Genomic DNA, 25,837 nt, shown 5'->3' with positions numbered 1-25,837 from the left:
CAAGAAATTACTATTATTTGTTTACAAACCAAACCACAAATTACAATCAATGGATTTGGGATCATTCATTCTGTGGGGTTCTAAGTCCAAATGGTACATATCTGACTTGAGACATACAGAGGAAGTATAAACTAGTAGTCCGGAATGAAAATATTACTTTCATGACACTCCATCTTGACTCTACAATTTCTTTGACCCAATATGTGTATTTGTTACAAAATTCTATAATAACTTTTCATCATCTCTACATGGAGAATTTGTGACACTTTTCAGAAATAGCAACCACACATTTTGCGGTGTCATGACTGATTAATAAAAAAGATGTTCATGGGGGGCCTGGCTGGCTCAGTCAGTGGAGTGTGTGACTCTTGATCTCGGGGATTGTGGGTTTGAGCCCTACATTGGGTGTGGAGATTACTTAAAATTAAAACAAAAAAAAAAAAGAATGTTCATTAAAAAAACCTTTATAGGATTAAAAAGGTATTAAAAGAAATATTGCATGGTGCACTGGGTGTTATATGCAAATAATGAATCATGGAACATTACATCAGAAACTAAGGATGTACTGTATTATAGAAAATAAAAATAAAAAACTAAAACAGATAAGATATGAAATTCATAAAAGAAATGTAAAAAAAAAGAAATTAAATCTGTGATTACTGGTGTACCAATACTTTATTTTAAAGATCTACTGTTACTTATGAGACTGGAGATTTTTCCTTATTAGACTATTCAGCAAAACTGTGTATTGCTGATAATATGATTTCATTTTCAAATTAAGACTTCGCATCTGATTAAAAGCTATTAAAATTTAAATATATATAAAATGTAGTTTTGAATCATTCATAAAGCAACCTCTTAGATACAATGTGAAATGTACAATAATTAAAACCGCCATTTCTGAAAGTAATTTTTGAAGATTCATTTATTTATTTTAGAGGTGGGGGAGGGGCAGAAGGAGAGGGAGAGAAAGTCATAAGCAGACTCCCCACTGAGTGCAGAGCCCCATGCGGGGCTAGATCTCACAACCCTGAGATCATGACCTGAGGCAAAACCCGGAGTCGGAAGCCCAACCGTTTGAGCCACCCAGGTACCGCTCTGAAAGCATTTTAAAGAAAATATTTAGACCTGTAGCATTACATATTGTGCATAACCTGTTTAAGATTTTAGTAACTTTTATTCTGTTCAATAATACCGACTCAGAAATTATAATGCATACTTTATAGTTTATTTCATATATGCCAATGATTTAGCCTTCGGCACATGACTTTATTTAAGAGCAAGATGGTCACTGGTTTCCTCAAAAACTATTTTAGTTCTATGATCATTTCCTGTGACAAATGTTTTGACCTTCTAAATTTTCAGATTATTGCACTAAAAGGAGACTAGTTTTTCTTAGACTGAGAGACAGAGACACACAGAGAGAAATTTTCTATATTCTTTCTATAGCTTTCTTGTTATTTGTACAAATGCACAATAATTTTCTAAGAAGCCTGATGATAGCTTGGGCCTTCATCAGAGTTTTCTGAAGAGGGGCGCCTGGGTGGCGCAGTCGTTAAGCGTCTGCCTTCGGCTCAGGGCGTGATCCCAGCGTTCTGGGATCGAGCCCCACATCAGGCTCCTCCGCTAGGAGCCTGCTTCTTCCTCTCCCACTTCCCCTGCTTGTGTTCCCTCTCTCGCTGGCTGTCTCTCTGTGTCAAATTAATAAATAAAATCTTTAAAAAAAAAAAAAGAGTTTTCTGAAGAAACATTTGACAGAAACCCATTTGATCCATTATCTTATGGTGAAGGGACACATTTTTTTCTGGTTTTCTTTTCTTTTCTTTCCTTTTTTTTTTTTTTTTGGCCTTGATCTCAGATTTTAGAAGCACACATTTAAAAGTCAAGTATGGGTTTTTACATATGTCATTTAAGTTACCATTCAATAGAATCCAAAAATATATTCCAAATGTACTTAGACCAAACTGGAGGATGAAATTTTGTCTCTCTTTTTTCTCTTCCATTTGTAACTAGACTGTTTGAGTATCTTGTAGAGCTAACCTTTTGCATTATGTTGTGCTACCTACATCAGATGGCTCGCTCTCTATACGAAAGCAGAAGATACTGCAATATCTCTTTCTTTCTGTTTATAAACTTAATTTCTTGGCAAATACTTTCATTTTTATCTATACACTATCAGAACCTAACAATTTCAGATGGCATTATAATGGCATCTTTCTTTTTAAAAAATTTTTCTTTAAATTCAATTAACATATAATGTATTATTAGATTCAGAGATGGAGGTCAGTGATTCATCAGTCTAATATAACACCCAGTGCTCATCACATCACGTACCCTCCTTAATGTCCCTCCCCCAGTTACCCCATCCCCCAACCCCTCTCCCCTCCAGCAACTCTCAGTTCGTTTCCTATGTTTAAGAGCCTCTTATGGTTTGTGTCCTGCTCCAAATTGTGTCTTGCTTTATTTTTCCCTCTCTTCCCCTATGATCGTCTGTTTTGTTTCTTAAATTCCACTTATGAGTGATAGCATAGGATAATTGTCTTTCTCTGACTGGCTTATTTTGCTCAGCCTAATACCCTCGAGTTCCATCCACATTATTGCAAATTAACAGCATCTTTCTTTACAGTATTTTATATTATGGATATCCAAAGGCACATAAAAAATTGGCTTCCTGAATAGAGCAGTATTAACATTTGCCCCCTTCCAAAACAACACAAAAATAAAAAGAAACTGAAACATAAAAAAAAATAAGACATTTACATGAAAATCAGAATAATTTTAACTCGACAGTAAAGAGCTAGATTTTATGTACATGGTATCACATGAGGAAAACCTGAGGAAGAGACTATGTACACATGATGAAATGGGGTTCAGGGCAAGTGCAAAGACCTTTGTGTACCATGATTTCACAAATAATACATGTCATTGCTTCTAGAAACATGGAGAGGTTATTTCGATAGCTGTTATTAATGTGCAGTGGCTCTCTGACAATACCTGCCACCGAATATAGACGCACAAGAAATTTACCTCATCCTAGATATATTTTAAATTGTTCAAGGACCTGAATAAGTCCTTTTCCGAAGAAGGTGTTACAAACATGCAGATGGTGAACAGACACATGAAAAGATGCACAACATCACTCCTCATCAGGGAAACGTAAATCAAAACCACCATAAGATGCCAGCTTATACCAGTTAGAAGGGCTAAAATCAAAATGACAAGAAATAACGAGTGTTGGTGAGGATGTGGAGAAATAGGAACCCTCATGCGCTGTCGGTAGGAATGCAACCTGGTGTGGAGGTTCCTCAAAAATTAAAAATAAGAGGGGGGCCTGGGTGGCTCAGTCGGTTAAGCATCTGACTCTTGAATTCGGCTCAGGTCATGATCTTGGGTCATGAGATGGAGCCCCACGTCGGGCTCCACACTCAGCAGGGAGTCTGCTTCTCTCTCCCTCTCCTCCTCCACCCTGCTTGTATACTCTTTCTCTCTCTCTAAAATGAATAAATAAACCTTAAAAATATTAAAAAATAGAAATACCATATGATCCAGTAATTCCATTACTGGATATTTACCTAAAGAAAACAAAAACACTGATTTGAAAAGATATACGCACCCTGTGTAATTTATTGCAGCGTTATTTATACTAGCTGAGATACGGAAGCAACCCAAATGTCCATCTTTTAAAATTTAAAAAAAATTAATTCCAGTATAGTTAACGTACAGTGTTATATTTGCTTCAGGTGTACAATATAATGATTCAACAATTCCATACATCACCCAGTTCTCATCAAGACAAGTGCACTCCTTAATCCCCATCACCTCTTTCACTCATCCCCTTACCCCCTTCCCTTCTGGTAACCATCAGTTTGTTCTCTATAGTAAGTGTCCATCGATAGATGAATGGATCAAGAAGACGTGACATACATATACTATGTCTAAAGGAATATTACTCAGCCACAAAAAGGAGATCTTGCCATTTGTGACAACATGGATGGACCTAGAGGGTATAATGCGAGGTGAAATAAGTCAAGCAGAGAAAGACAAATACCATACGATTTCACTTACATGTAAAATCTAAAAACAAAGGCAACAAAATAAATGAACAACCCCAAACAGTACGAACAGACTCATAAACGCAGAGAACAAACTGGTGGTTGCCAGAGGGAGAGGGGGTGGGAGGAAGAGCCAAACGGGTGAAGGGGAGTGGGAGATCCAGGCTTTCCGCTAGGGAATGAGTAAATCATGAAGATGGAAGGGAGAGCATGGGGAATGTAGTCGCTGGGGATTGGAATGTGCCCTGTGCTGAAGGTTGGTAGCTACCCTTGCGGGGAGCATAGCATAATGTGTAGTGTTGTTGACTCGCTCTGTTCTACATCTGAAACTAATGTAACATTGTGTGGCAACTATACTTCAAAAAGTTGTTTAAAAATAAATAGCTTTGTAAGGAGGGCACGTATTGCATGGTGCACTGGGTGTTAGACGCAACTAATGAATCATCGAGCCTTACATCGGAAACCGGGGATGTATTGTATGGTGACTAACACAATATAATAAAAAAAATTTAAAAATAAAAATAAAAAATAAAAATAAATAGCTTTGCAACAGACTTCGTGTGTTGATTTTATATCCTGCAACTTTGCTGAATTCCTGCATCAGTGCTAGGAATTTTGGGGTGCCGTCTTCGGGTTTTCTACATAGAGTATCAGGTCGTCTGCAAAGAATCCAAGTTTGACTTCTTTGCTGGTTGGATACATTTTACTTCTTTTTGTGGACATTGCTGGGGCTAGGACTTTCAGTACTCTGTGGAACAACAGTGGTGAGAGTGGGCATCCCTGTCCTGTTCCTGACCTTTGGGGAACATCTCTCAGTTTTCCCTCGTTGAGGATGATATTCACTGTGGGGCTTCTGTAGATGGCCCTTATGATGTTGAGGTATGTTCCCTCTCTCCCTACACTGTGGAGGGTTTTTATCAAGGAAGGATGCTGCATTTTGTCAAATGCTTTTTCTGCCTCCATTGAGAGGATCATATGGTTCTTATCTTTTCTTTTATTAACGTGGCGTGTCATGTGGATTGATTGGCAGATGTCGAACCACCCCTGCAGCCCAGGAAGAAATCCCACTTGGTGGTGGTGAATGACCCTTTCAGTTGGATCCTATTAGCTAGTATCCTGTTGAGAATTTTATTTTATTTTATTTAAAAAACAAGTAGCTTCGCTACTTTAAAATGTCTTACATGAATTGGACAACGATTTTACAACTTCATAATGCTTCTTAATCCAAATAGTTTGTAGTGAAACTTTAAATTATATTATTACAATATCCCATGTTCCATTTACTAGGTGAAAATATATCAGAAGATGAAAGAGTAGCCTCCCTAACAAGGTACAATCAACGTTCCACCAAAATTAATTAATTACCTTCTCCCCTTTTAGTTGAAACACATAGTACCATGATATTATGGTTTTGTGCCTTTCCTTGGTAATATCTCAATTCTGACTTTGAGAACACAAATAGAGAAAAAAGTGGGAATACAGATATGTTTGAATGACAAAGTCACGGGTTTAACTTAAGACTTTTACCCTTGTGTTCACAAGAGAATAGAGAAAACTAAGTGACCAAGGAAGAAACATCTTAAATTACATCTTTCATCTTAGAAATATTTCTCTTTAGGGGCGCCTGGGTAGCGCAGTGGTTAAGCATCTGCCTTCGGCTCAGGGCGTGATCCCGGCGTTCTGGGATCGAGCCCCACATCAGGCTCCTCCGCTGGGAGCCTGCTTCTTCCTCTCCCACTCCCCCTGCCTGTATTCCCTCTCTCGCTGGCTGTCTCTCTCTGTCAAATAAATAAATAAAATCTTAAAAAAAAAAAGAAACATTTCCCTTTAAGGCTGTGTGACTGGAAACATGTTCGCACTGGGTAATCTCAAAGCACTATGTTATATCACTGTGCAACGAACAAACATTCTGCATTTCGAAATAACTAAAAAATATTAAGGATACCCCCCTGACTACTGAGTCAGAGGTAAAATGATTAACTAATGACTCCAAATTATCCAAGATTTAGCTAAATTAAAAGGAAACAAACTTTTTAAAAATGGCACTATATACAGTAGGCAAAAAGACTTCTGTATGTCTGAGATAGTTTTAGCATTTTTCTTACAATGCTTCACATTTTCCACATTTTTTGAGCTAGAGTATTTGGTGGGGGCAGGGGTCAAATCTAGCACATTTTACCAGTGACCACATTAATGAAAAATATGAATCCAGCCGCAAAACAATGTTTTCCTTATATCTAAATCAATGAAAAATTTGATGAAAAGTGGAATGTTGTAAGAGAATCCAATCCATTTATGAAAATGAGTTGTACAATCAGGTTCCCCCTAAGAAATTGTTGACTAAGCTGAAGAAGTTAAGAGAAAATGTTTGCCAAAGGAAAGTAACACAAAAAATTGCCATCATAGGAATCTAACATCATGTAATATTTCTTTAATAATAGTTCTAGTTCCGTGGGTCTTTATACGTTATGCCAATTCGTATCAGAGTTTAATGACAGAAAAGGCAACAATTTCTAAATTGGTGGCATACATTTCTTTAAGATTTTTTAAAATGTAAGGTTATTAAAAAACACACAAACGACTAGATGAAAATGAAGGCAACAGAAAAATTCAACTTTTCACAACCAGAAAATTAGCACAATCCTAAAAATAATTGAGAAAAGAGTGTTGTTCACGCACAATTCTAAATCTTTCTAAACTATGAGGTTAAAAATCATTTTCAGTGTTTATGTAAATTCTGCATTTTGTCACATGAGTGTGTCTGTTTAACACTATCTTTTGAAAATAGGCCATTTAAGGAGACAACAATTTTTATCCTAAAACTTTCATTCAACTTTACTTTGGGTTGAATACATGTGCAATGTGCTCTCAATCCATAGAAATCACAGCGGATAAGAGCTCAGGATGGTGGGGGGTCGTGGATTAAGGAGAATCTGGTAATTCACATCGTGCTTTTTTTTTTTTTTTTTTTTGCCCATGATGGAAGATAATTCACACTTCTAAAACCTCAAGACTTTCCTTTTTAAAGAACCAAAAGCAAATGCAGGACACCTTGCTGACACTTCCCCACCCCTAAACAAATTGATTACTCTTCTCCTAGAAAACTCTGAGAGTTGCAGCAGCAAAAGATTTTAACAGCAATGAAAATTTGTAAACTGTGTTGCAATTTTTTTCTTGAACTCAAAGTGCAAGATGCAGGGTTCTCCTCATTTTCATGAATGCTTCTCCTGTCACTAATCCTTCATTTTGATTGGTAACGGCGGTTTTTGAATTAAGCCTCTTCTGGTATACAGAAACAGAGCAAAAGGAGACAGATAGTACAAAGAGCGTACCTGCATGAATCATGAACCTCAACTGGTAAGTCTGACCGGGTGAATTGCAGATTCAGGCAACGAAGGCCCTGAATAACACAAAGCTCCATTTTCAGAGTCCCTGGCTGAATGTTTAATTAGATCAGGAATTGTCCATGCACATCTGGTTGTTCATCAAAGCGAAACCTACTGTTTGAGTGCTCAATTCTAGTGTGAAGTGTTTTCACCATGGGAGCAAGAGCTCAAGCTTAAAAGGTAACAGTCATCGGAACTATCCAGACCAAGAAAAAAACCATCTGGCACCTTTACTAGATTCCCTTCTGCCACCCAGCATGTGACTGGTTCCCAGTACCACCTTTATTTCACAAGTTTTTTTTTTTTTTCCAGCAACTCTGTAAGGCTTGTCACAACCATAAGACCACTGCTTCTCACTGAGTCATAAACTCTTGCAACCCCAGGAGCAGAGTCAGGATCAAAATTCAGATGATAACACATAATTTTATTTTATTTTTTAAAGATTTTGAAAAACTTATTTGAGAGAGAGAGAGCACATGTGCACACACGGGTGGGGGGAGTGGCAGAGGCAGGGGGAGAAGCAGACTTCCCGCTGAGCAGGGAGCCGGACACGGGGCTTGAACCCAGGACCCTGTGATCATGACCTGAGCTGAAGGCAGATGCTTAACTGACTGAGACACCCAGGCACCCCGATAGCACAGAATTCTAGACACAAGGACATCTGTGCCGGTGAGTCCGCCTAAGTTCCTTTGGATTTGATTATTCTGCGTTGGAGGTAGCAGTGGTGAGCGTGGGGGGACATCATCATGTCTTGCTCTTGGGCTCTGCAATGTGATGCCGATGGTGTCAACAAGCCATTCACAGACTGATCCACAAAGATCTCTGGGGCAATGACTGTAGGGCCCTGGTCTACCTGACTTCCATTTTCAGAGAAAGAGTCCGCCCCCCCTTCCCCGCTTGAGAAGGAACTGCAGAAACTTCCATGGGAGAAGAACTAACCAGACAATAGCTAGATGATCCTTCCACCTTTGGAAGGATCCAGAATACCAAATGCAGTATTGAAGTGTATGTCCACTAACTACAGACGTGTTAATTGAGGGGACGTCGCAAGCCTCCATTCTGGGATTCTGACCTCCTTTATGAATTATTTTGTTCTTGGCACACAGTGCCAGGCTGAAGACTGTGAAAATCTTTTCAAACATCATTCCGTGCTGGACTTGGATTGGAAGAAGGAACCAAAGCTGTGACTCTCGCCTCCTCCATTTTATACACCTCTCCTCGGAGTTGGTGGGTCAAGAGGCCACAGGGTAGGACTGCAGTGATGATTGCAGGGAAGTGGACCTCATTGGTCTTTGAGCTCTCGCATCTTTACAGACTACTCGTGCTGAGGAGAGGAAAAGGTATCCTCATCTGGCAGAGCTCCCAGAGGGTGTGCTCCCCTTGCCTTTCTGCTTTTGTTCTGCAGAAAGCAGCCTTTTTCATGTACCCATTAAGCTTTGACTCTTTGATCTATTTTTTTCCACCTTTTTCATCTCCACTGTTGAGAGCACCGCCGGTCATCTCTCTACCTTAGCAGCTACCAAATAAGGAATCGCGGTTTCCAAACACTGGCCAGGGATGGTTATTGTCCTCCCAATGAAGTCAGTGTCTCGTTTACTTTGATTCAGGTTCAAAGATTTCTGGAAGGTTTTAAGACTACTTTTCTTCGTGATGACTCGTTCTCTAATCCCCCGGGGCTCAGTCTCTCTCTGGAATGTTATTCCCGAACATCTGGAGAAGCCTGCCGTGCTACATACATCCATGTGTGTTTCTCCAGCTTCGTTTAACCCTTGGAGCCATTTTCCAGCGGCGGCGGCGGCGCGGCGGGTGGCGGTGGCGGTGGCGGCGGCGGCGGCCAGAGCGCGACTCCCGCTCCCTCGCCCAAAGCCGGCGCGAGTGCTACGTGCCGGTGTAAGCCGCGAAATTTGTGGCAATTTGCTGCACGGTAACAAAAACCTGATACGCCATTAGTGATGTTAGCACGCAGGCAAAGTTTGAGATTGGGGTGGAAGACGGGGCTGATTTATTTCGAGATGATTCTGAATTGAGAATCGCTGCACGTGAAAGGGAGGGGAAAAAATAACCAGAAATCAGAGTGAAAGAGAATACACAAAAGCACCCTCTTCCATGCCCAGGTCAGGCCTCCAGCCTGAAGTGATGGTTCCCTCCCCAGATATTTATAGACCTTAATGTATTTTATCACCTAAATAATACACTTCTGTTTTATGCGCCAGTGGCTTTTTGTTTCTGTCGAATTGGGCTTCAAGTTCCTTGGGGGCAGAGATCTCCTCTTGTTGATTTCTGTGTCCCCCACTGTGCCCTGCCTTGCACAAAGGGCTGTGGTAGTAAATGTTACTTGACTGGCCAAAGAAGGTGTGCTCGTCCAATCAGTAAGGCCATCAAACTAAACCTTCCAGGAGCTATTGCGGAAGGTACCTGGAGGGGGTTCTAGAGACTTCAGCTGGTTTTTTCTCTGATTGAACCACTGTGAGCCTCACCATCCAGACGTTCATAGCAGCAATAGGTATCATAATACCCTCTGACTCTTCTCTCTCTCGGGATATGGAAACTTAGACCACAAGTATGGATATGCCCAGTAGCCTGCCTGACAGGGAACATGACCTGACACTGAACAACAAAAAGAGTTTTACTTAATTAGCTAGTACCCACTAATCAGTGAGGCCTAAACATCTGCCAGTGGAATCTGAGAAGTCTGTTCCAAAAGCTGAAAAGCTGAGTTTATTTGCCACAGATGGGGCACCTGTAATGAGAAGGGGGAGAAAAGGTTTTCCCACTTAAATCAATCTGAGAGAAGTTGGTACCCAATTTCCAGAGAGAGTCTGTGGAGTAAACTTTGCCTTTTTCATTGCATGTGACTATTAATCATCGGATGTGATGGAAGAAATTATCAACATAAATTTTTCTCCGTTTTCATATCCGTAATTAACAGTTTGTGAACTGTCCTGAAGAAATTGAAGCGCAACTCGAGGGCTTAGGGTTTTTGTTTTGTTTTGTTTTGTTTTAATGTACTCAAATGACAAGGTAGTAGAAACGTTTTGAAGAAATTCACTGACCTGTTTTCTTAGGTCAAGGATGACTTTGAAATGAAAAGGCTCTGAGGGATCCAACTTGTTGCCTCCATGGGCTTATAAAAATTTCTTGCTGATGTAGCAAGGTACCTTAAATCCTTTCTGCAAGGAGATATAAATTAATACCAATGTTATAAAATATCTGAACAATGGACTTGAAACTACAGGACGATCAGGAGTTGATTCGTTCAGGGAAGTGGAGGCAATTCAGACTCAATCTGGACGTGTGGTTTTAGGTAGATGGCAAGTGAATTCATCTGTCATTGTTGAACTGCCGTGAGCTAAATGGAATCATCGATTGTTAGGATCTGCAAAGCTATCTGGGGGAAGCGAAGTTACAACTCAAAAGAGAGTCAAGGATTTTGACGAATATGAATCATCTTTAACATTTTTATGGTTGCCTTTGGAATGCAAAGTCTCGGCATGCCCCTGAGTTAAGAAGCATTTTCCCTAAGACGGTGGGCAGAACTATGAGGAACACCAGAACGATTTTGAAATTTCGGACTATATGGCTACGATCTGAGATGTTCGGGTTCATTTGGCCCGGTGAGAGTATCAGTGTTTTTCATCAAAAGTGCTTAAATCAGTGGGTAGAATCAGATTCGAGACTCGTTCAAATTATAACCTTCGCCGCCATCGTTTTGAAGAACAGCTCAGTCTTTGAAATCTAAACATTTAAATTCACTTGCTCAGATTGATCCATCAACCTTGTTAACTATCAATTTTTACAGGAATAAAGTTGATGGAATTTTTTTAGACGCCTCTGACATTGGTACTAAAAATTTCCATTACCGGCTAGGTAATAGACCCGTACAACTCCGACAAAAACGTATCCGTCACAAACACGGGTTTCCTTTTAACCCTCCGCTTCGCTATTGAAAAACTTGGCCGCTCCTGCCCCAGCCAGTGCCCTAAGTGCGAGTAGGGTTGACAGGGTTGCTCGCATGCGCTCTCGACACAATCGTGTTTGTCGCAATGGGCCCTGGGCGGAAGGTTACAGAAGAGCTAGCGACTTTGATTATAGTCATTTTGTCGGTAGCGCTGGTAACCGCGCTACTTCCGCGCTGGTACTTGATTGTAACAGAAAGTAGTTCCGGCCCGTGTTGTTTCGGCCGAGGAGCCGTCGCCGCCATTTCAAGACCGTGAGAGGTAGATGGCCAACCAGAGTTCCTAAGGTTCGAAGCCTGTAACTGCTGCCGCCGCTTAAGCCTGCCAAAACACTGGTACGGCTGCCGCCCTCTTACTACTACCTCTGGAAACATTCTTGCCAGTAGTGGCGGCAGCGGGTCAATTATCCTCCTCTCGTTCTCCCTCAAGAAGCTCCAGATGGCGTCTTCCGTGGGCAACGTGGCCGACAGCACAGGTACCGGTGTCCGTTCTACCTTGGCAGACGCCCCGTCGGGGTCTCGCGCCGTCCTGTACCTCTCATCACTCCCTTCCTTCCCCCTAGCCATCCCCATTACATCAGTGGCATTGCTGAGCTTTTCGTCGTCTACCGGCATCTGTTCGGGTTTTCCGCTGTCGTCCGCTTCTCGGAACATTTCCTCTTTTCTTGCTTGCTTTCTGCTTCCATTTTTGCTTTTTTAATCCCATCAATATTCTGGCTTCCTACTCTCTCGGGACGCCTCTACCACACGTGCGCGCTTAGAATGTCTCGGAATGGACTGCATTGGAATCCCTGCCCTTTCACTCTCCTTCGCAGCCGTTTCAGCCCACCGCCCCCTCTGTCCCCCCTCCCGACCCTCCTCCAGCCCTTTCCCCTTAGCCAGATTTGGTTCTTCTCTGTCAGTCTAGGGCGGGGGTGCCATTCCGATGTAATCATGTCCTCACTTTGCATCACCCTAGGACGAGCAAAAGCTCCTTGGTGTGCTGTAAGTAACCTCGAGAAGAGGGGCTACTGAGCAGCACCCCGCTGGGCAGCGCCTTTTTGGTGTTGCTTCGGTCGAGCGGCCCCGGTTTAGATTGGAAATTTCCAGGGGTTCCTTTTGCCATCGCCCAATTCACCCGCTGCCCCCAGCCTGGATTTCCCATCCCGTCTTCCCTCCCCTCCCGCGGGGAACCACACCCTTTCCTTCGCGAGGTTGCCAGCCCTGCGGTCCACTTCCTATCCTTGGGGAGAAACCACCCTGGTGCTGGTGCTTTGGCGTTGACCACCCTGCCCGCCGAATTCCTGCTTTGTGTTACTTTCTCCCTGTATTCCTCCGCCGCCGCCTCTGGGTCTTCCATCCCCATTCTTTAGCTTAGTATCTCTTTATTCATAGGGTGTGTATTTTTTTAAGTTTTCATCCGTGCTTGAAGAGTTTGTAAAGCAACTGGAGTGTAGCTGCACAAGTGCAAGGCGGTTGCCCTTTTAGACAATTCAGTTCGAGAGCATTCGGTACTAAAAATAAGAGAACCAAATTATAGGAGTGTCCTTCAGCTGCCTTTCCATATTGAGGCTATTTGGGGCGGAAGGGGGGGAACTGGGCTGTGGTTCTAAGGTTTCCCACGAGGTTATTTTGTTGTTGTTTCTCTGTTGAGATGTGTCAAGGGTTTTATTATTTTTGGACATTGTGCAGGAAGTAATAGGCGAATCTTCTGTTGCATCTTAATCCGTGAGATTGTGGGTAGTGGGATTTAATAATTAGTGTTCCCCTTCCAGGGATTCTTAAAGATGTAAGCTTCTGTGCTAGCTAGCCCCTTTCTGTGTGTTAATTGGTTTGAGGAAGTTGTCATTTCAAGTGCTAATATGAGCAGATAAGGGGCTTTGAAAAGTTGATAGTGTGTTAAAATGAGGAGCTGGGAAGTTGGGAGACTTGTCTAAAATGTAATTAATTCACTAGTTTCTGCTTGAGATACCACCTCACCCAGATTTGGAGGCAAGTCTCTGCTCTTGTGTAGTGGTCAGCTTTACATTCTGTCAGGAAATTTACTTTGCTTTCCTGAGTATTCAGATCACTTACCAGCTCTCACAGTTGGGGAGCAAGGCTCAAATTTGAGCTTGTCACTGTGACCTTGGTAGAATTTAAGTAATTTGTGCATGTTTTCCCATTCCAGTCTCCTAATGAAAGTGCTATGATCAAATTCCTAGTAATATATCATTGTGTAAGTAAGTGTTTACAGTTGAGGCTTAGGCAGTCTATGGTGGTTTTTCTCCTCTCTGGGCTTTAGCTATACCCATTATCTTTATGTATCAGAATTAAGTCACTTAACGCAGATCCAAGTGCTTTCATTGGTTATTCATTCTGTCCCACTTTATCGAATGGTCTTATATTTGAGCATTTCCCCATTCTTCCTAAAAATCATTGGAGTTGTAGGTAACTGCTTAGTTTATATAGGGTTGTTTGCAATATCTTAATCCTTTAGTCAGTGTCAGAGCTCTTGGAAAATGCTAGTCTTAAACCCGCGTGGTGGGTGGGATTTAGCTAATTTGGTCTCCATTGTGAATTTGGGATAATAGAGGAGCAATATAATCTTGGGTCTTTACTTAAAACGTTTGATGACCCCTTTAAATATTTTGGCTCCTGAGAGGCTAATACATCTTGTTTATCAGCTGTTTTAAAAATAGCACCTTGACTTTTAGGGTTTTCCCCCCTCCTATGCTGGTTTCTAGTGTATCCCTTAATAAAAAACTAAGTTGAGAAATCTACAAATACATCAAGAGTTAAAAACACATCTGGTGCTCCCACTCAGATGAAGAGATTGTTACCAGCATCCCACCCCCCACAAATCGAACCTGAAACATGGGATAGCGTATTACGTTTCCAGTAGGTTATTCTGACATTATCTTTGTGACCTTGCAAATCACATTGTATATTTTGTTTCTGTATGTTAACTAAGGTATAGGGAATAATGTTTGGTGACTCTTTAGATGCTACCTCTGATTTATGATTTAAAAGTACAAAGTATTTTTTTCATAAAATGTAATCTTATTTGGAAGTAAATGTTTCTATCTAGTCTGGGAAAGAAAAGATAATGGTGAATTCTAAAAATGCCAATTCTGCACCTGATGTTAACTTGGAGGTATAAATAACCGTGCAGAACACTCTAGTGCTTTACATAGTTTCAAGCGTTTTCATCTTTGAGTTTAATATACCATATTTTTACATTTTTTTGTTTGCATTTCTAACTTTTTGTTTTCCCCCCTCCTTCCCTCAAATGTTTTGATGATTCTCCAGAACCAACGAAACGTATGCTTTCCTTCCAAGGGTTAGCTGAGTTGGCACATCGAGAATATCAGGCAGGAGATTTTGAGGCAGCTGAGAGACACTGCATGCAGCTCTGGAGACAAGAGCCAGACAATACTGGTGTGCTTTTATTACTTTCATCTATACACTTCCAGTGTCGAAGGCTGGACAGGTAGGAGTTGTGGGGGTACCTGCTGCTGATTGCTGCCTCTGGGTGCTGAGCTTAAAAAAAATGATACTTAAATATTTGAACTTAAAATTTTTCCAGTACTGGGTTTCAACTAAGCCACCAACGCACATCTGCTCTTTTGCCCACTTGGGACATGCCCAGCTGCCAGTTTTTCTCCTTTCTTTTGTGGTGGTGTTTATATTATCAGTATGACTAAGGACCTTTTCTAGGTTTTTCCACCTACATCTGCCTTCTTAACTTTGTTCAGGTATACTAAGAATAATTTATTCCATCTGAGCATCCTGTCTCACCTTTGTAAGATGTGTCAATTTGAGGGATGGAAATGCTCAGAAATGATGGTGTATATTGCTGTGGTAGGAGGTGCATATGTGGTTCAAGTTGCAAATGCACAAATCGTTATGCTACTTTTAGCTAATCAGTTGAATTAAAAGGGAAGAATCTGTGTTCTTATCTTTTAATAAATTGCCCTTCTGGCTTATTTAGACATTTAAAGATGCGTGTCATGACATGTTATCAACAAATGGAAAGTGAGGGTCATGCACGTAGCATTTTCATTCATGATCTTAGTGTTCATGTCTTACAGTGTGGCAGTTTGGTAAGAAGACTTCAAAAAGGATTCCAATTTGAAATCTGGGATACCTCTACTTTTGGGAAACTTTGATTTCCAAAAATTTTCCTACCATATAGTAGTTAAAAGAGAACGTATTGTTACACAATTAGCAATAATAGCGCAGGAGCTTCAGAAACTGAGTTGCGTATGGGCCGTTCCTTCTCTCTGTAACATGCATACCCATGTATCAACACTTTCCGCTTCTTCCAGATCTGCTCACTTTAGCACTCTGGCAATTAAACAGAACCCCCTTCTGGCAGAAGCCTATTCGAACTTGGGGAATGTGTACAAGGAAAGAGGGCAGTTGCAGGAAGCAATTGAGCATTACCGGCATGCATTGCGTCTCAAACCAGATTTCATCGATGGTTATATTAACCTGGCAGCCGCATTGGTAGCAGCAGGTGACATGGAAGGGGCAGTACAAGCTTACGTCTCTGCTCTTCAGTACAATCCTGTGAGTAACATTTTAATGGTTATTATTTCCCTTTACTAAAGCCCAGAAAGAAACAGCCTGCTACTTCAGACATTAAATAGGTTTTTGCATGAAATAAAGCTAAGAGTTTAGAAACGTTTGTTGACTTAAAATGGTGAAGTTGCTTGGACCGGGTCTGCATTATGTTTTTACAAATTCGTTTTTTCTAGCAATTTACATTAAAAAGCATAAGAAGTACCCTTATTGCAAAAAGTTCTACATCTATTTTTATAATGCCTGTAAAAGTGCAGAAGATATGACATTGTTTCTTTGGGTTGTTTTGATTAAATTTGGACATATTCTGATAGGTATTTGTAACGGTTAATTGATTTTCAAGGAGTAGTGGATAAAGGGCCTTAATCTGTAATAGGAAATAGTTATAACAAGATGCCACTATGTGGATCAGTGACATGAAAACTAGGCTGCGAAATTTGTTCCTCAATAGCTTATTTTTTTTTTCTTTTCGTTCAACATAATTAAAAGTGGTAGAGCTGAGGTGATAGTATCCAAACCAGGTTTTTGATTGGTATTTACATTTTTTCGTCTAAATTGCAGGTGTTTTCTGGCGAACAAGTGAGGCCCAGCTGGCAAACATTAAGTTCACATTGTGTTAGGGTCTCTGAAAGATTCATAAAAAAAAAAAAGTAAGACTGGCCCTCAGAACTTTTGATGTAGTTAGGGAAAGAAGATAGATATAAACTTAAGAGGTAATGATAGAAGGAGTGTAGGTTTCCAGAAACAATGAAGAGTACATAACCACGCTATAAAGTGGTCAACATTTAGTTTTGCAACAGGTCTGGAAGTGGTTAATAAGTAATTATGTTAGCTCCCATTTATTGAAAATCTGCTATGTGCTCAGATACTGTGCCAGTTGTTTCAGATGTTGGTCTTCATGCTTATAATGACCCTTTGAAGTTGATGATATTATTGCCAGTTTTACCAATTAAAAAAAAGTCAGGGGTCATGTAACTTTCTTGGGATCACACAGCTAGTAATGGAGACCTGAGCCTGAATATCATTTTTTTCTTCTTGGTAACTTTTTAAAAATTCAAATATAATTAACATAGTGTTATTAGTTTCAGGTGTACAATATAGTGACTCAGCAGTTCTATACATTACTCAATGCTCATCACAATAAGTATATCTTAATCCCCTTCACCTATTCCCCACCCCCCCCAGCAACTACCACTTTGTTCTCTGTATTTTAAGAGTCTAGTTTTTTTTCTTTTTGTTTGTTTGTTTTTCTTTGTTTCTTTTTTTTTTTCTTCTTTCTTTTGAGCTTGAATATCTTGAAAGTAGAGAGAAAGAAGAGAGAAGAAATAAAAGATTAAAAAAGGGATGATGTGCCCAGAGGACACCATTCCTCAAGGCAGCTTTTGAGTACAGTTTGAAAACCATTATCATATATTGTCCCTTAATCCCTATTTTACAGGTTCGGAAACTGCAGCTTAATTTAGTAGTTTGTGCAAAAGATCTGAAATCACTTTTTATCATGACATCTGTTAATGATTTTTCCAGTTAATTTTAAGAGTTTAATATTTTTTTTTTGTTCATTGCTTTTTGTATGGATACAGTGGAAAGTCTCCCAGCTACTCTTCTTGGAGGTAGCCAGTGAAACTAATTTCTTATATGCATTGAGTATCTCTGAAAGGATACATGATATGTAGGTTTGAGTGGCTTTTTGTGATTTTTATTGCAGTATTATCTAGCTACTTACCACAAAAAAATTATGGGGGGAACCCTGTATGTACTGCCACTGGGGCTTGGACCCTGTTCTTAAGAGCCAGGGTTCAGAGTTCACTTGTGCACTTGGTTGTCACAGTAAGTTCTTACCCTTTATTAATTAGGGTTGGTTCCACCCTTGTCTTGTTGATTCAGTATAAACTCACTTGTACGCTCTTATATAGCTATGGCTCCACATCTTGAACTCTGATCCCCTCGGCTCAGGTTTTCAGTTGTTTACATGTGTAGCTGGGCAGTCATTGCTGCTGACCTTATACCAAACTGTAGGAGTAGAAAAACTAAAGGAGAAGGGAAAACTAAAATGGGAGACAAAACCACGTTTTTCAATATCTAACCTGTTAACAGAAAGCTTGTCATTGTACCCTACCAAAGAAGTAAAAACAGCCCTAAAATACATCGTGGGACTACCCCCTTAAAGGCATTGTACTGCTGTGCGTTCCTGTCTGGTTCTGTTTCTACGAGTGGAAGGTGCTGCTTTATTTCTGTGCCTTCACCAGTAAGAGTGAAAAAAGGATTGTGCAGACTGCTTTGATTTCACCTTAAGTTTTATACTATACCAATAATCTTTTATTTCAGGATATGTAGTCTTAACTGGATTTCAGCTTACTGCCAGATGCCTTTGTCAGTTCAGTACTGACAGTCTTGAGTCTGTTCCTAAGTTGTGCTCTTGTTAGCAGTGCATTGTTGTCCTGAATCATAGATGTAGTTGGCATCCTATGAAAAATAGTTAAAATCAGGTTATTTTGGTTTTGCAGCAGTGAAAAGTTAAAATATTATGGTAGTGTTCTTGGTAGTCTGGTTTCAGCAGTGTTTATCCTTTCCAGTTAATGTTAGAAGTTATTCTGTGACTTGATTATAGAAATTTTAAGACCTAAAGCTGTTTCCTATTTTTATGTTCTGAACTGTCTTCTGTAATGTTGGGTGATGTAATAATTTCACTGAAATTTTAGTCCATTGTATTTGAAGGTGCTATTGCAGCTGGTAATCTACATGATGGGTCATTAGAGTTGCCTCATGCCCAGCAGTCCCTTGTATGAATTACGTATAAAATTGTCCTTTGTAAAATGGCCATAACTCCGAGTTGCTCTAAGGAGCTCTGTTGGTTGTTGAAATGTTGCTTTGGCTTTGATTGTGGATGCATAATGCTGAGAGCCACTGGCATCCTGACCATCACATGCTCCTGTCACGTTATTTGTTAACTGTTGTGAGCTAAGCTGTAGAAAACCATGTATTTCTATTTCTCTCTGCTTTTTATTATGTTTGCTGTGCAAATATCACATTTAAATATTTGCTTATTGTGTGTGCAGTGCTTTATCAGGAATTGGGGTGATGTGCTGGGGAGAAAAAGTTGAGGATTATAGTGTGAGATAGGACCTGACCCGTAAAGAGAAAAAGGGCGTTAAGTTCCTTGGATGATTATTGTTAGAGAGTATTAATCAGAAGATTTTCTTGAGTGGGTGCTTAATAACCTAAGCATTCTGTAGGAAGGTAAATAGCAAGTAGACTTCCTTGGCTGAAGTGGAGAGTCAAGTAGTAACAAGAAGTGAGTGTAGTAGAGGAGAGTCAATTTGAAGATTTAGAAAGAATAGAGGCTGAGGAATTTAAATTTAAGTTGAGAGGCATTTGAGAACTACTGTAGGTTTTTATCAACCTGATTTTACTTCGTGTGTATGTGTGTATATAGATGTGGGTAGGGGTGGGGGCTCTAGGAAGAAAGGCAGGAAATAAATGCTATTTTAGGAGGGGTGGTTATATAGGAAATTCTTACTCATTTTGAAGCAGTCTTAGGTTTTGAACTTTTGGGAGAATAGTGGTATCCTTGAATTTCCTAGAAATCTGCTGTTTGTGCATCAACGTTTAGGTTCCCAAATGGGAGAATTGGATTTCAGCATTATACTTAATATGAAATGTTTTACCTTTTTCTAAAACTGTCTTGTTAATTATCTTCTAGTGATCTTGAAGATAATCTGTTTTTAACTGTGGGCATTGCGTTAACTGGATTTAGTATGCTGTGATGGATCAAGATGATATTACTCAATATAGGTGGGCACTGTCGGCACTTGGATGGCATCCATCCAAGAGTTATAGAAATTAGAGGGTAAAAGTATGCAACAGTTGGCTAAAATAATATAGCCCAGTAGGGTCACTGTTGGAGAATTTTTGCAAGGTTTTGATTACTGTGGCTCAGAAAAGGCATAGGAATTGATAAAAGTCCGAAGATAAATAACTGCAGTAATCAGGTATAGTAGAAGAGCTTGACAACAGATTGGATTATTCGCTTAATGGTTGGCCAAAACCGAAGGGTAACCCTTAAAGTTTAGGAAGAAAAATTATACAAAGTAGGTAGCAGGATTATAGAATCATTACTTCTGAGTATAAATAGGGTTAAAAATGCTTAGACTCATTAGAGGAGGATAAATCTGTAATAAGATTAATGATACCTATGTTTTTTGTTTTTTGTTTTTTTTTTTTTTTTTTTGAGGATTTTTTTTTGTACTTGAGGTCATGGGAGACCCGTCATTCTCTCCCAAAACACCAGTCATTGTTCGATGGACAGGACAGATAGGTAGATCATGGAACTGACCCAGTATGGTCAATCATAAATCAGGGTGTTCTTTGGTGGCTGACTTTTGGTTCACCTGATGGATGATAGTGTATAATCACAAAAGCTGTTTATCAGTAAAATTAACCACCTGATTCTGGAAACCATAATACAGCTGTGCATAGAATAATATATATGATGATACTTTGGCACAATTGGCAAAATTTCCCTTACTGGGACTTAATAAGGCTCTTTTCCCCGTGGAACAGTTGGAAACAATAAGCTTACTCGCTGTTGCCATTGTCTGTGCTTGTTGACTGATAGATTTGAATGACAAAGGCAAACAAGGACAAATAAAAATTTAAGCTCACTGTTCTGACGAGTCTTTCATACTGATGAACGGACTGGTGAGTCAGATGACTAACAACACAATTGCGCTGCTAATAAAAAGCAGAGTCAACTGCTTTTCATTATTCACCCACTCAGTTCTAATGGCACTTAATACTAATGAGTAATCTAGTGGCAGGTGCCAGGATTGAAGCTTTGGTTGGATGGTAATCCTTCTGTCTAATACTGAAATGAAGTCAAGGTTCCTAACCATGCCTGACAGCCTAAGGGTAGGTTTGCTGGTAGCCAGTCACAGCTAAATACTTTTTTTCACTATGGGAAATTTTTGGCTCTTGATACTGGAGTGATTCATCATAACCTTTGAACAAAATAGTTGAACAAATATTTGGTGCTTTTTTTTTTTTTAAGGCAACTGACATTTAGGGAGAGGAGAAGCTATAGTAAGGCCCATAGTCATTTTCCCCCCATTTTTAAAAATTTAAATTCAATTAATTAACATATAATGTATTATTAGATTCAGAGATGGAGTTCAGTGATTCATCAGTCTTATATAATACCCAGTGCTCATCACATCACGTGCTCTCCTTAATATCCATCACCCAGTTACTCCATCCCCCCACCCCCTTCCCTTCTAGCAACCCTCAGTTTCCTATGTTTAAGAGTCTCTTATGGTTTGTGTCCCGCTCTGATTTCGTCTTGCTTTATTTTTCCCTCTCTTCCCCTATGATCCTCTATTTTGTTTCTTAAATTCCACATATGAGTGAGATCATAGGATAATTGTCTTTCTCTGATTGATTTATTTTGCTTAGCATAATACCTTCTAGTTCCAAGGCCCATAGTGTTTTGAACTGGTGGGATCAAATGCATTTCAAAATTCAGAATTTTTAGGATTTTAGAAAGATGGTAATACCATGTATAAAACTCTGAGGTGAGTCTGGAGCAGCACCTTCTAGTAAAACACATATTTCTGCAACAGAAGGTATGAGTATTCACACTAAGTGGGATCAATAAATTCTGTAAAGAGCTTCGTTCTAGTTCTGGTCCGCTTTAATCATCAGGTAAGTTTTTGGAACTTTCTGGAATTTGGAATTGAGGATGTGGACCTGTGGTTCTGTACTTTAATTTGTCAGGCAGTATCTTTAGTTGGCAGAGTAAAAGGACAGCGAGCTAGATGCCTGAAAGTAATTTCAAGGTATTTTTGGTCGACAGTGTAATTAAGGAGTATCTCTCGGTTTCTAGGATTTGTACTGTGTTCGCAGTGACCTGGGGAACCTGCTCAAAGCCCTGGGTCGCTTGGAAGAAGCCAAGGTAGGTGTTTGATAGAACACATTTAAACATCAGTGTTATGAAAACTTGTACTTTTTGCCAAGTCTTCAACTCTTCATTGAGCTATCTCCAAAAAACAGTCCTATGAAACTGAGGAAAACTGACGGCATGAATCACCTCAGACTAGAGCAGGGCCAGGCTTTGGCATATCTGTTCTAAATCTGGGGGTAAAGCAAGAACCTGAACATTTTGGAGCCTTTCTGCTGAGCTAGATCATCTTTATAACAAGGGGCTCCGTCATGATCTTATGTGGGAATAAGTAACATTCCTTCAAATCTGAGGCTTGCCTGCTGGTGACAAGCAGAGCGCCTGTGATTTGGCTCAAGACTCCTATATGATGCAGGTGCCATTGAAAATGCTGCTCTTCTAAGTCCTTTGTGGCTTGTAAGTGGAGAAGAATTTCATCCAAATGTTACCCTGTAATACTGGCATTTAAAATTCTTATTTAACCTTCCTCCCTTCATCTTCCTTACCCTTTTTACAGTGGAAGAAAGGCTGTTAAAATGATTGCAAATTAATAATTGGAACATCCTGCCCCTTGTCCCCACTTCCTCCCCTAAGTTCCTCTTTCCTCTTTTCCAACCCTAGTTGTCTACCTTCTTTTCTTCCTTACTTTCTTCTTTTATTCCTCCCTGCCCTACCTCCTTAAAAAAAAAAAAAAAAAAAAGGACAAAGCTGGTTTGTTTGGGAAATGGACTGATCGAAAGAAAACTTGCCAAAGTGGAAAGGTGGCTTTTAGCATTCTGTGTTTCCAAATAATGAATTTGAACACCAGGTTGGGTTATTAAAGCTTTTGGTATAATTGTAAATTAAATTTACAAATGAAATTGTCTTGTTACAAGCCACCTTACGCAACCGCGCTGCAGGGGTGAGGAGTGGGGAGAAACCAGAATGCTTCTGAAACTCCCACCTGTTGCTCTGAGCCCCACGCGCATGCTAATGCGTGGAGTGTATGCGCAGCGTAGCTGTCTGTTTGACTGCTTCATCCAGGGAGGGAGAAGGCTTTTCAGCACCATCTAATGTTAAAAGGCACTAGTTTTAAGTGCATAGCTCATAAATTCTGCTGACACTTTGGATTAACCTTTATGTAGGTTTCCAGCTAATGAATTGTAATGGATTTCAATCTTAGCTGATAAATCTAATTGGTAATTTATAGAACAAATATTTGATAAGCTCCTATTAATTGTCACCCCACCAAGCGGACAGCTAACATGAATTGCACTTCACTGCAGCTTTAGAGATCGGTTTAGGCTGAGACATTGCGCCTGCCTTAGGTTGCTGACTTCTTTATTTCAGAGCTCTGGAGACACCTAGTTTGAAAAATGTTTATTCTGTTTTTTGTGAGAACTTAGTGAACAAGAACATACTCTTGAGTGAAATGCAATGTATTTCTTTTGTAATCAGTGCATTTGAAAATTCAAGCCAGCATATTCCTAGTAGATGGAAGCAAAATTAAGTTGTCTTTGTAGCAAACGAAGAGCCTTTCTTCCAGCAAAAATCCCTGCTGTATGCAATAGCCCTGATTAACCCTCTCCCTTCTGCATGTTTCCCATGTTACAGACTTGAGACTGTCCTCATTCCCATATGTAATAGACATCCAAAGAATTTCAATTGCTTTGTTGAACTTTTACTAATGATCTTGTTTTTATTTTCTCTCTTGTTTTTGGTTTTTCACCATTGATATTGTATTTAGAAGGTTTCAGGTGGGTGAAACCTCCTATTCCATGCGTAAGGTGCCTCGCTGAAGGGAGCTCGAGGCCTGGATCTAGGGCAGACACACACCTCCTCCTCTTCCAGCAAGGAACGCACCGAAAAGTCACATGATGAGAAATATGGTAACGGGTTTGTAACTGCCACAGCAAAACAATTTGCCTCCATGCCTGAATCTTCTGTCTTGTGGCTTCAGAAACAGCTTAAAATAATTTTATTTACAAGCAAGTTATGTAAGAGAATGTTTTATACTATAGCCACAATTCTGTCAAAGATAAGTAAAAGTTAATTGATATTAAAATTATTAGAGATAATTTACTAGTAAAAGCTTCTAACTCTTCTTGTTGTTCATTTTTTTCCTTTTTTCTTCTTTGTTTGGATTGCAGCATTCTGCTCTTCTGATGATGCGCTGTGACCCTGCAGTAGCGCAAAGGCTGCGCAGCGTTAATGCGCAATGCGTGCAAATGAGCCCCTGTGAACGGTTGACTAGATGAGTAATCTGATTGACTGGCTCCCTCAGTCCTATTGTGTAGCCTTTTTGGATAAAATTGGGTTTTAACATACCTCGAGTCCAACTAATCTCATTAAACAAATATTCTCTATGGGCCTGTCTAGTAGATTAATGGATCTGGTTGGCCGTTTGCTGCGTCTAGGGGTGTTCTATGTAGCGCAGCAGTTCGCAGCGACTGCGCAGTGCGATGCTGTTAGGTTGCGCAAGCGATGTTTGCGCTCGCATTACAGGGACCTCAACCTAGGTGCAATCCTGTCATATGAGGTTTCAGCTTCGGTCCCCCCTTGGGAGTCAGGGGCATTGCGAGGGTGGATAGCCTGGCTTTCTCATACCTGACGTGGTAGAAAAACACTCTTCTCCTCAGTAGCATAGTTCAGATGTTAGTGAGGAACACTGTTGTTTAGAGCAGCATTGCCCAAAATGTGTTTCATAGTATTCTGCTGAAATGTCTGGTGGAAAAAAGAGTTCCATGGTCAACTAAGTTGAGGGAGTCCCGTATAAACTGATAAAGGCTTAGGGAAGTTCTGTAACAAAGAAACATGTTTTCTGGTTTCCTAATTTATTTGATCATGAAATCCTTTTTTTCCCAGTGCTCTCTATTAACATTTTGTAGGAACACGCTTTGGGAAACTGGTGAGGGCGTGGTGGGGTGGGAAAACTTGGCTTTGAGTGGCACCCTCTAGATCTGACTTGAAAACACAGCAAAAGCCCTTAGGTGTTCGGATAAGAGAAGGCCAGCGTAGTGTCTAAGGCAGCTGACTTTCCCAGATAAGTCCCAGTTTAAAGGGTTGGTTGTTGGTTGGCAGAACTGAACATGGTGGTTTGCACTTGGGTTCTGGTGGCGCAGGCGCAGGAGCAGCCAGCTGTGGCAGCGCATTAGTTTTGGCGCAAGCGAGCCTATGCTGCAGGGTCACTTTTGGCTGGTCAGAGAAGAAATAATGATATCACCTTCTTCCCCCCCCCCAATCTTTTTTTTTTTTCCCCTTACAAATTTTCCCTTTTCCCTTTACCTCCTTCCCCTCCCATCTTCTTTCATTAACCCCTCCTAAGGCGTGTTATTTGAAAGCAATTGAGACGCAACCGAACTTTGCAGTAGCTTGGAGTAATCTTGGCTGTGTTTTCAATGCACAAGGAGAGATTTGGCTTGCAATTCATCACTTTGAGAAGGTTAGTCATTAAATTAATAATTGGTACTTGTGAAGTGCTTATGTGTGCAGGGTGTTTTTACTTAGAACCAAATAATGGGCCTTTACTTCATCAGTTACTTAATCTTTGTTTCTCTGACAGTATTACAGCATTTGCTGGATGGTATATGATAGGGCAGTTTCCAGTTTTGTTTGTTTCTAAAGATCTTATTTTTTAAAGTAATCTACACCTAATGGCGGGGCTTGCGCTCGCTCATGACCCCAAGATCAAGAGTCAAACGTGGCTCCATCGACTTAGCCAGCCAGGTGCCCCACCACCCCCACCCCCTGGGCGGTTTCCAGTTTTGCATTGAAAATGTACTTCAGAAATTAAAAATCCTTTTTTAAGATGGGCAACTTTAAAGTAAAGAAGCAGGGTTTCTTGGTCAAGAGGCTGATTCCAGATTGGGGTAGGAAATGTACAGAATTAATCTGGAGTGCCCTATCATACCAGAAAGCTAGGAAGCTTTGATATATTACTTTAATTATGTCAAAAGGACTCAAAAGGCAACTGGAAGAGGCTCATGCT

At 40.3% G+C, this 25,837-nt stretch overlaps 1 protein-coding gene and 1 pseudogene across 2 annotated transcripts in view; one reads left to right on the top strand and one right to left on the bottom strand.

Annotated features, from left to right (window-relative positions):
- Positions 1–8,572: 8,572 nt before the first annotated feature.
- On the bottom strand, positions 8,573–9,180 carry LOC123786500 (suppressor of cytokine signaling 6-like; annotated as a pseudogene).
- A 2,425-nt stretch (positions 9,181–11,605) lies between these two features.
- OGT (O-linked N-acetylglucosamine (GlcNAc) transferase) overlaps positions 11,606–25,837 on the top strand; it is a 32,749-nt gene continuing 18,517 nt past the window's right edge. Inside the window, exons 1-5 of one of the 2 annotated variants that reach the window (XM_045788784.2) lie at positions 11,606–11,869; positions 14,694–14,844; positions 15,683–15,926; positions 21,817–21,885; positions 25,175–25,291. In XM_045788784.2, the coding sequence (XP_045644740.1) occupies positions 11,833–11,869; positions 14,694–14,844; positions 15,683–15,926; positions 21,817–21,885; positions 25,175–25,291 (618 nt within the window). In that variant the 5' untranslated portion in view covers positions 11,606–11,832. Of the gene's footprint in view, positions 11,870–14,663; positions 14,845–15,682; positions 15,927–21,816; positions 21,886–25,174; positions 25,292–25,837 lie in introns of both variants that reach the window. The other variant, XM_045788783.2, reaches the window with a different exon arrangement.

The sequence above is a fragment of the Ursus americanus genome, chromosome X (genome assembly GCF_024610735.1).
Source record: "Ursus americanus isolate L20-20 chromosome X, mUrsAme1.1.p, whole genome shotgun sequence".
In the NCBI taxonomy this organism is placed as follows: domain Eukaryota; kingdom Metazoa; phylum Chordata; class Mammalia; order Carnivora; family Ursidae; genus Ursus; species Ursus americanus.
Note: the sequence above shows the minus strand (reverse complement) of the source record. Positions and strands in the feature narration are given on the sequence as shown.